A 9,602-nucleotide genomic window follows, 5' to 3' on the forward strand; every position below is an offset into this window, starting at 1 on the left:
TGTGTGTGTGTGTGTGTGTGTGTGTGTGTGTGTGTGTGTGTGTGTGTGTGTGTGTGTGTATGAAGGTAGATTTGTGTCCTTTTCACCCGAGCAAATTTCTTGTCGTGTAAGTAAATTATCTCCAAATCTTTGCTCTCAAAACAAAGAATTGCTCGAAAAAAAAGACAATTTAAGACCCGGAGCTGTCAGTGGTGCTGAAGAGACACTGACAGGAAGTACAGAGACACTGACAGGAAGTACAGAGACACTGACAGGAAGTACAGAGACACTGACAGGAAGCAGAGAGACACTGACAGGAAGTACAGAGACACTGACAGGAAGCAGAGAGACACTGACAGGAAGCAGAGAGACACTGACAGGAAGCAGAGAGACACTGACAGGAAGCAGAGAGACACTGACAGGAAGCAGAGAGACACTGACAGGAAGTACAGAGACACTGACAGGAAGCAGAGAGACACTGACAGGAAGTAGATTTAGACTAATTGAGTCATAATTTGCAGTTAATCTCTTAATCTGTATTTCGTAATCCTGCGATATAGATTATAATTATAATTATATATTTTGACAAAGACAAAAGTTTTGAAATACTGAATCAGAATGAAATGATTTTAATTTAATTGTTTATTAAATATTGAATCAGTGAGTCATCATGTTGAATTGTTATTTCATAATCTCACATTTCATATTTCATGTTCACTTTGCATCTCAATAAATCAGAATTACTGGATTTAAAAAATATACTTTATTTAGTTCAAACTCAACTTCTCACCAAATATAATGTTATAAATGAATAAAATGTTTGTATTTTGTTATAAATAAATGAAATGATTATATTTCCAACTCGTTGCTCTGTCGCGTGGTTTGAAAACAGGAACTGAAACAAATGAATAAATAAAATGATGAATAAATAAATAATATCAAAAGCTGCTGGTTTCGCCCTGTTACCATAGCAACACACGGGACATTCTCACCAACACGCAGCGACTGTCGCAAAACTGACATGAACACATGAAACACCTCCAGACCCGCTTCCTGCTGCGGATTCATCCAGAACCAGAACCAGAACCAGAACCAGCACCAGAACCAGAACCAGAACCAGCACGCGCGTGTTACGTCACATGCGTTTAAACGTGTTGATCTAGAACCAGGTGGAGCGGAGCTGCTGCTGGTGTGTGTGTGTGTGTGTGTGTGTGTGTGTGTGTGCAGAGATACAGTCTGTCTGCATTGCGTCGAACCCCCCCTCCTCCTCCTCCTCCTCCTCTTCCTCCTCTCTCTCTCTCTCTCTCTCTCTCTCTCTCTCTCTCTCTCTCTCTCTCTCTCTCTCTCTCTCTCATCCCGCATCGGGTCTAAACCCGCGTCCTCTCGGTCTCGTGCGCGCGGTGCGGGACCCTGAACCTGTTTCTCCTTCAAAAGCCTCCGCGTTTATTTATTTTTTATTTATTTTTTACTGCAGCATAAAAACATCCAGAGAGAGACGCGGCTTCCTCCCGCTGATGCTGCGGAGCCCGGTCCGCCCAGTGCTGCCAGTGCTCCCAGTGCTCCCAGTGCTCCCGGTCCTCCCGGTCCTCCCAGTCCGCCCAGTCACGCCGCGGGCGCGCGCCTCGTCTCCTCTCGTCCCCGCGGGTTCCATCATGGTTTTGATGAGCGCGCGCTCAGGATTCTTGCAGCTGATCTGCGGGTCGGAACCGACCGGAGCCTCGCGCTGCTGCAGCGGGCCGAGCAGCTCCACCCAGAGGACCCGGATGTGGACCAAGACCACTTAGTGGGGTCCATTCTGCAGAGATCCTGCAAGACACACGTCGGGATCACAAGCCCAAGTTGGGAGAAGGTGTGTGGAGGGAGGAGGGGGGAGGGGGGAGGAGGGGGGGGGTCTCCATCTGCTTCAGGTACACCTTTATGTTTATTAATATTATTAATATTGTCTTTGACTTTCATGTATCTGTTGATCTCTACAACGTGTTAAATGTTACAGTAGATGAGGAGGAAGAACTGCAGGACCTGGTGCTGCAGAGAGAGAGAGAGAGAGAGAGAGAGAGAGAGAGAGAGAGAGAACTTGAATACTGATGTATGCGGTAAAAAAAAAAAAAGCAGAAGTGGAGTGACTGCAGCTCCGGCGGCTGAAGGACCGCGCGGTGCTGTTCATGTCGGGTGGAGGCGAGACGCTGGTGAGACGCTGGTGAGACGCTGGTGAGACGCTGTGCTTCGCCTCTTCTGCAGGTGACGGAGCGTCGGATGAGGGGAAAGAAGACGATGGTGGTGAGGATGAGGATGATGACGAAGGAGAGGGAGGCTCTGCACAGCTCGCGGCCTCAGTAGAGGCTTCTTCTCTCTCGACCTGCTGTCCTTCACCTTCACGCCGCTTCCTCTTCCTCTTCCTCTTCCCGCCCACCGCCGCCGCCAACCGCCAGGAAGGATGACCGTGGTGTCCACGGAGAACATGGACGAGACCTCCACCCTGCCGGGGCACCCGCAGGACCCGTACCCGCCCGACGACGACCACGGCGACCACGGAGACGACCACGACTGCTGCGAGCGCGTGGTCATCAACATCTCGGGGCTGCGCTTCGAGACGCAGCTGAAGACGCTGGCCCAGTTCCCCGAGACGCTGCTGGGGAACCCCAAGAAGAGGATGCGCTACTTCGACCCGCTGCGCAACGAGTACTTCTTCGACCGGAACCGGCCGAGCTTCGACGCCATCTTGTACTACTACCAGTCCGGCGGGCGGCTGCGGCGGCCCGTCAACGTGCCGCTGGATATGTTCTCGGAGGAGATAAAGTTCTACGAGCTCGGCGCGGAGGCCATGGAGAAGTTTCGCGAGGACGAGGGCTTCATCCGCGAGGAGGAGCGGCCGCTGCCGGAGAAGGAGTTCCAGCGGCAGATCTGGCTCCTCTTCGAGCACCCGGAGAGCTCGGGGCCCGCCCGGGGGATCGCCATCGTCTCCGTGATGGTGATCCTCATCTCCATCGTCATATTTTGTTTGGAGACGCTGCCGGAGCTGAAGGAGGACCCCAACCAGCGCATGCGCGTGGTGGGGAACGTCACGGTCTACTACAAACCCAACGTGCTCACCGACCCCTTCTTCGTGGTGGAGACGCTCTGCATCATCTGGTTTTCCTTCGAGTTGATCGTCCGGTTTTTCGCGTGTCCCAGCAAGGCGGCGTTCTTCAAGAACATGATGAACTCCATCGACATCGTGGCCATCATCCCGTACTTCATCACGCTGGGGACGGAGCTGGCCGACGACCAGGACGGCAAGGAGAGCAAGGGGGGCGGCGAGCAGGCCACGTCGCTCGCCATCCTCAGGGTGATCCGCCTGGTGAGGGTGTTCAGGATCTTTAAACTGTCGCGGCACTCCAAGGGGCTCCAGATCCTCGGGCAGACGCTGAAGGCCAGCATGCGCGAGCTGGGCCTGCTCATCTTCTTCCTCTTCATCGGCGTGATCCTCTTCTCCAGCGCCGTGTACTTCGCCGAGGCCGAGGAGAAGGAGTCGTTCTTCACCAGCATCCCGGACGCCTTCTGGTGGGCCGTGGTGTCCATGACCACGGTGGGCTACGGGGACATGTACCCCGTGACCATCGGGGGGAAGATCGTGGGCTCGCTGTGCGCCATCGCCGGCGTGCTCACCATCGCGCTGCCGGTGCCGGTCATCGTGTCCAACTTCAACTACTTCTACCACCGCGAGACGGAGGGCGAGGAGCAGGCCCAGCTGCTCAACGTCAGCAACCAGAACTTGGCGTCGGACACCAACTCCAGCCGCCGCAGCTCGTCGGCCGTCAGCAAGTCGGAGTACATGGAGATCGACGAGGACATGAACAACAGCATCGATAACTTTAGGGAGGCCAACCTCAGGACTGCCAACTGCACGGCGCCCAGCCAGAACTGCGTGAACAAGGGGAAGATGCTCACCGACGTGTGAGGCGCCGAGCGGCCGCGCTGTACATATTGTAGAAATATATCGCGATGCTTTATCTCCATTGGTGCATTCAAATTCTGCTTTTTTCTGTCGCATTGATTCATTCAAAACATGCGTCTGTGTGTGAAGACTTGAAGAGGTCCAGACGGCTCACATGGTCCATTTATAGAAAATATGAAAAAGGTAAAAAAAGAAAAAGGCTCAGTTATTTCATGATGAACACACCGACAGACTTGTTTGGCACAAAGGTCCGCGGGTGTCGGGGGGAAAGGTTTTGGTATTTATAGACGAGGCCGTTCAGAGTCACGAGGGACTTCGTTCAGGACGTCCGACCAACTTTGATCGTCCCAAACTCACCAGACAGGAAGCCTCTGACCCCGAGAGCAAAGTCAGCATCTCTTAAGCTCATTTGCACCAATTTGTACTGTTGTTTTAAAAATATATCTTAAACTCGACAGAAGTGCGACACTAAATTGACGGTCGAGGCTGTAAAAGCTCTTTCTCCTGAATGGAATTACGGGTGTTTTTTAAATTAATTTAGGGACTTTCATGGATACAAGAGAGTCATTAAGAGGAAGAATTAGTCAATTAGAGGGAATTCAGGCCCACGAGGCAAATTTATTCTACAAAAGAGAACAAACAGTGAGAGGAAGGTCCAACATGTAGTTGAGTTGACAGAAACAGAAAAGTTTGAGGGTTGAAGATGTAAATTCAAACGTGTACTTGTAGAGCACGAGGGAACCATTAAGTCATTCGACACCAGTATTTATCCCAAAATCTCCCTGACACCTGGCTTTGTGCAAAAGACTTCAAAAAACAACAAAAGAACAAAAACAACAGAGCCGGGCTGAACTTTGTCGGAGGACGTGTACGAGTGGATTACAACGATGCGTGGTTTCTATTTTTTACTTTTTTTTTCGCGGCACATCCAGGAACATATTTTTTTGGGGGAAACTCAACGGCAGATGTTGACGGATGTTTTTCAGGCACCTTATGGGAAGCGAACGGGAAGCGAGCCGAGCCTGGTGGAGGATTATCTGCACCGCCGCCGCCGCCGCTGCTGCAGGCCGGAGGTTCCTGTGCGGCGCCATGCAACGCTCCTTTATATGAAGACGCATGTGGAGACTCTTCTCTCTTATATCGGCATGCACAAGACCTTACCTCATTTTTACTTTGACATTTTCTCTCCTGTTTTTCTCTCTTCTTTACGACCCTCATCTTCTCCTCCTGGAATTTTTTCTCTCATTTGTTTTCACCAAAAGTGCACTGGCTATTTATTATTATTATTTATAATGATTTGGAAGCATTTACGTGTTGAATGTTAATAACGCATTAAGGGAACAGGAACACTTCTTTTTCGAAGATCGTGGCATGTCGAAAATACTAAAGCATTATGGCCTAATTAGCTATGGTATAGCTATGTATACTCAATGCATGACTACAGTATTACATTGCTTGCAGTTGTGGAGGGACCTCGAGAGCTGCTGCTGCTGCTGCTGCTGCTGCTGCTGCTGCTGCTGATGATGATGATGATGCTCATGATGATGATGCTGATGATGCTCCTCATTATTGTCAAGCTAACGACGGGATACGGTGCATGACGGAGCTAACTGCCGGAGGGGACAAATCTGCTAAAAAAACTAAAAAAAAACTAAACGAAAAGGGGAAAAAAAACTACAAAAAATCAGACGAGACATATCTGATGACCTCTTTAAAAAAATGACACTTCAGAAATAACATCCTCCTTTCTCATTTCTCTAAAGCTTTGATCTTTGATGATGGAGTGCATGGGATCATTTTTTTATATGATTTGTGACCCAATTTCTTTCTTTCTTGCATTCGACTTTTAAAACAGTTTGAAGAAGGGAAGCAGACATATTTAAACAAATTTCATAGATATATCTAAAATTAGTTTCTAGTGCCTTGAACCCCGTCTCATTATAGATTTGACTGAAGTGCCTCCCGATAGCAAACAAAGAGCTGGCATGTGCCGCTCGTCTTCTCCTGCCATAGAGACGCACCGCTCCCTGCTCGCCTGGCACGAGACGTCGGACCCGTCCATCATGACTCTGTTCCTCACAGCCGGGCCTCAGACAGTCCTCCTGGTTGATGACTCGCGGCTGCAGCGCACGCTGAACCCGACACATCGTTGAGATGTGGATTTGTTTGCGTGGACGTTCAAGAGAAACTCGTTTCAGACACGTGCAGGTGTTCGCGTCCACAAAGAGACGTCACACCAGTTGGTTTTTACTCTCTGACTCGTGGTCATAAAGCAGATGAAACATATAAATTAGCACCTGTGATTATCCGTAGTAGCTAATATCTACTCAGTTTATGGGTCAAGATGGCGGCTAACAAAACTTGATGTTTTGCTTGCTGGTTTAGCTAACGAAGCTAGATGTTTCGTTAGCTAAACTAGCAGAATCTCACTCTCGGAGTCCAAATGAAAAGAAAACATACAATGGCAGCTGTGATTATCTGTAGAAGAAACGACATGAAGACCGACTCAGTTGTCAAGTTGTTGGCTAACAAAGCTAGCTAGACGCAGGTTGCCGTGACTCACAATCAGATAGAATATCGTCACCAATAAAAAACATCAAAAACACAAAACGTGTTCATAAGTAACATGAAGTCTTTTTTTTAAATCGTCAAAATAAAGTTCAACATGGTGACAGATTGCGAACCGGCTTGAGGTCGCGACCTCTTCGATGGCAGCGAACAAGTCAGAGGACTCGAACACTGCCAGCCTGAACCGGACCAAACCGGACCAAACACCCGCGACAGCACAACCCGTCTGTTCGCGGTCGGTTCCTGTGGATCTGAAGGGGACGAGTCCTGAGGCCGCTAGAGACGGACCCCGCGGCAGAGCGGCGGCGCTCGCGCGCGTTACCGTTAGCGACTCTGCATGCCAGCAAAATGGCGCCGCTGCTGTTGAGATTGGAGCAGCTGTCCTGCTGGTCCAGGAGGACGAGGCGTGGACGCGTCAAGGTCACGCTGCCAGTGTTGAATCTTTAATGGAGCAGGTTTCCTCCTCCGGAACAGAGCGTGAGGAGCTGAAGCTGATACGATGTTCATCATAAGATTCCTTTATGAGCAGAACACTGTTGAAGCTTCTTTTCAAATTACCTTTACGTGCACAACATCTTCAGGCTTTACCCCCCAAACAAGACAATATTCCTTCTGTGTACACGGCCAATTAATATTCAACTAATATTCCAGTTTACATTCTCAACCTTTAAATTACTTGATTTTCCCGCCTTTTCCCGCCGGTCACGTTTCTCTCGCTCGATACTCAACTTTGTTCTTCAGGCTTTTTGTTTTTACGTCACTCTTGATCTAAAAATGCTGATTCAGAATATCTTAACGATGCCAGAGTCATTTACAGATTAGTTAAATTATGCTACGCTGCATTTACATTACGTTACATTTACAATAACATAATGTCACGTTTACATTACGTTACACTATGTTACATTATATTCCGCTACGTTTACATTATGTTACATTATTTTACGCTATGTTTACATTACGCTACATTTACATTATGTTGCGTTTTTTATTATACTACATTATGCTAACTATGTCCTTGTGTTCGTAGCAGCAGCTCCACCTCGTCCTCCGTCCTCACATCCGAGTTATTTTTCTATTTTTGAGTTCATGCATTGGATCCAGACATCAGGTTTGTGTGAATAAAGACATAATTAACGATTGTTTACTATCGGTTAACGTCGTCGAAAGAGGCTAAGCTAACTGAGCATGCTCAGTCTTCTGTGGTATTTGACGTATCGTGGACGGAGCCTTTGTCGCCCCCTTCAGGCGAAGATGGCGCGTGTCGCCACGACCGAACGTAGTCGTCATGTTTCACAACCAAACTATTCATAACTTAGTGTGGGAACATTTCTGAGATGCGTGTTGAGTGATGAAGAGATTCAGTTATTATATTAAAGAGCTAATTTAAACTTTAAGCGTTCAGAAACAGAAAAGCGACTTTTTGTTGAGCAGCTTAGCAGCAGAGCTTCTTCTGACTCACCGCTCTGCTTACGTAAGTCGTCTGCAGCTTTTAAAAAAAATCATTCCAACTTCTGGTATTTATTTTGAAACGAGCTGCTGCAGGATTTGATTTCTGGATAAAACGTCTGCAGACTCACAGGAGACGCTGAGCTCCTTCTGCTGCTCGCACAGGTGGTCTGAGGGGTCCCACCTGGACCCGGTGCTGAACACCTGGACCTGGTGCTGAACACCTGGACCCGGTGTTGAACACCTGGACCCGGTGCTGAACACCTGGACCCGGTGCTGAACACCTGGACCCGGTGTTGAACACCTGGACCCGGTGCTGAACACCTGGACCCGGTGCTGAACACCTGGACCCGGTGTTGAACACCTGGACCCGGTGCTGAACACCTGGACCTGGTGTTGAACACCTGGACCGCATGTTGTGTGAACAGGATTATAAATCACATGGAAAACATTGTGTCACGAAGAATAATAATTTGCACTTTGCGAGATTATTTTGCGCTCAGGTAAAAATCTGGAATCATTTGTGCTTTTAAGTTCCAACATGTGGAGATGGAAGGAGGATCTCTGGTGTTTGGCTGCAGCAGCTGCGCGTCATCAACCGTCAGTCTGAGGCTCTCTGAAGGTCGCGAGACGTCTCAGAAGGTCAAACAAACAACGAGTCCAACACGCAGCCGGTCAGAGGGAGCAAAATTACAAAAAACGTCACGCGCTTTTATTTTGATTTTTTAAGAATAAAATCACATCAAAAGAAAAAAAAGACTAGTACAACATCAGGGTAGCTGGTAGTCGTGTGTTTGTTCATTCACGTCGTGTTTTAGGCCAAAGTTCAACACATTTCTGCACCAGAAGGGACCAAAATGAAGTTTTCTAGTTTTTCATATCATCAGAGCTGACGAGTCAATCCAGGTCTTTTTGGACTGTTTGGTCGTTTAAATGATCTTTTCTGTTTGAGCGGCAGTGAAGACATGAACAACCTGTCCCTGCAGATCAAAGTCCAGTTTTTATAGTTTATTATTTCAAGCTTCAAACTGCCAAATGGATGAAGTTCATTTCCAGACGTTCAGTCAGCTGATCAGCCGCTGAACGTTTATTAACCTGTTTATGGATTTCTGTTGGATATCAATCAACGTTCACGGCTTTAATACACTTTAAATATTACAATTTTCAAACATTCAGAGTCCAGTTGCTCATTAAAGTAAATTACTACATTAAGGAAATATTCTTATTCTTTATTTTGAAAATCTATCAATGACTAGATATTTGAAAAAGCTTCTAGAAGTTACTAAACCGAATGTTGAGAGTTTTTAAACAAAATTCTGAACTAACAGTTGTAGAAAATGACCCATGAAGCTAAATGTGAATTATTTTAATTGAAAAAACAACAAATTTATTGAATGTCCATTTACAGATTAGTTACATTATAATTCTCTATGTTTATGTCACATAATGTAACATTATGTCACATTTACATTGTTTCATTACATTATGTCACATTATGTTTTGTTACAGTTACATTGTGTTACATTATGTTTTGTTACAGTTACATTGTGTTACATTATGTTTTGTTACAGTTACATTGCGTTACATTTGATTACACACAGATCTGGAACCAGTTTTCATTTCTAATTATTGATTCTTTTAGACTTGACTGCCATTAAAAGACATTTTCATA

At 47.0% G+C, this 9,602-nt stretch overlaps 1 protein-coding gene across 2 annotated transcripts in view; it reads left to right on the top strand.

The window, feature by feature from the left end:
- The first annotated feature begins 1,008 nt into the window (after window positions 1-1,008).
- LOC137790070 (potassium voltage-gated channel subfamily A member 1-like) overlaps window positions 1,009-9,602 on the top strand; it is a 9,736-nt gene continuing 1,142 nt past the window's right edge. Inside the window, exons 1-3 of one of the 2 annotated variants that reach the window (XM_068584006.1) lie at window positions 1,009-1,168; window positions 1,454-1,828; window positions 2,218-9,602. The exon at window positions 2,218-9,602 is cut by the window's right edge and continues 1,142 nt beyond it. In XM_068584006.1, coding sequence (XP_068440107.1) covers window positions 2,414-3,916 — 1,503 coding nt within the window. In that variant the 5' untranslated portion in view covers window positions 1,009-1,168; window positions 1,454-1,828; window positions 2,218-2,413 and the 3' untranslated portion in view covers window positions 3,917-9,602. The remainder of the gene's footprint in view (window positions 1,169-1,453; window positions 1,829-2,217) is intronic. The other variant, XM_068584005.1, reaches the window with a different exon arrangement.

This window comes from Clinocottus analis, unplaced genomic scaffold (genome assembly GCF_023055335.1).
Source record: "Clinocottus analis isolate CAN_PGR_092001 unplaced genomic scaffold, fCliAna1.0.p SCAF_192, whole genome shotgun sequence".
NCBI classification, from domain to species: Eukaryota; Metazoa; Chordata; class Actinopteri; order Perciformes; family Cottidae; genus Clinocottus; species Clinocottus analis.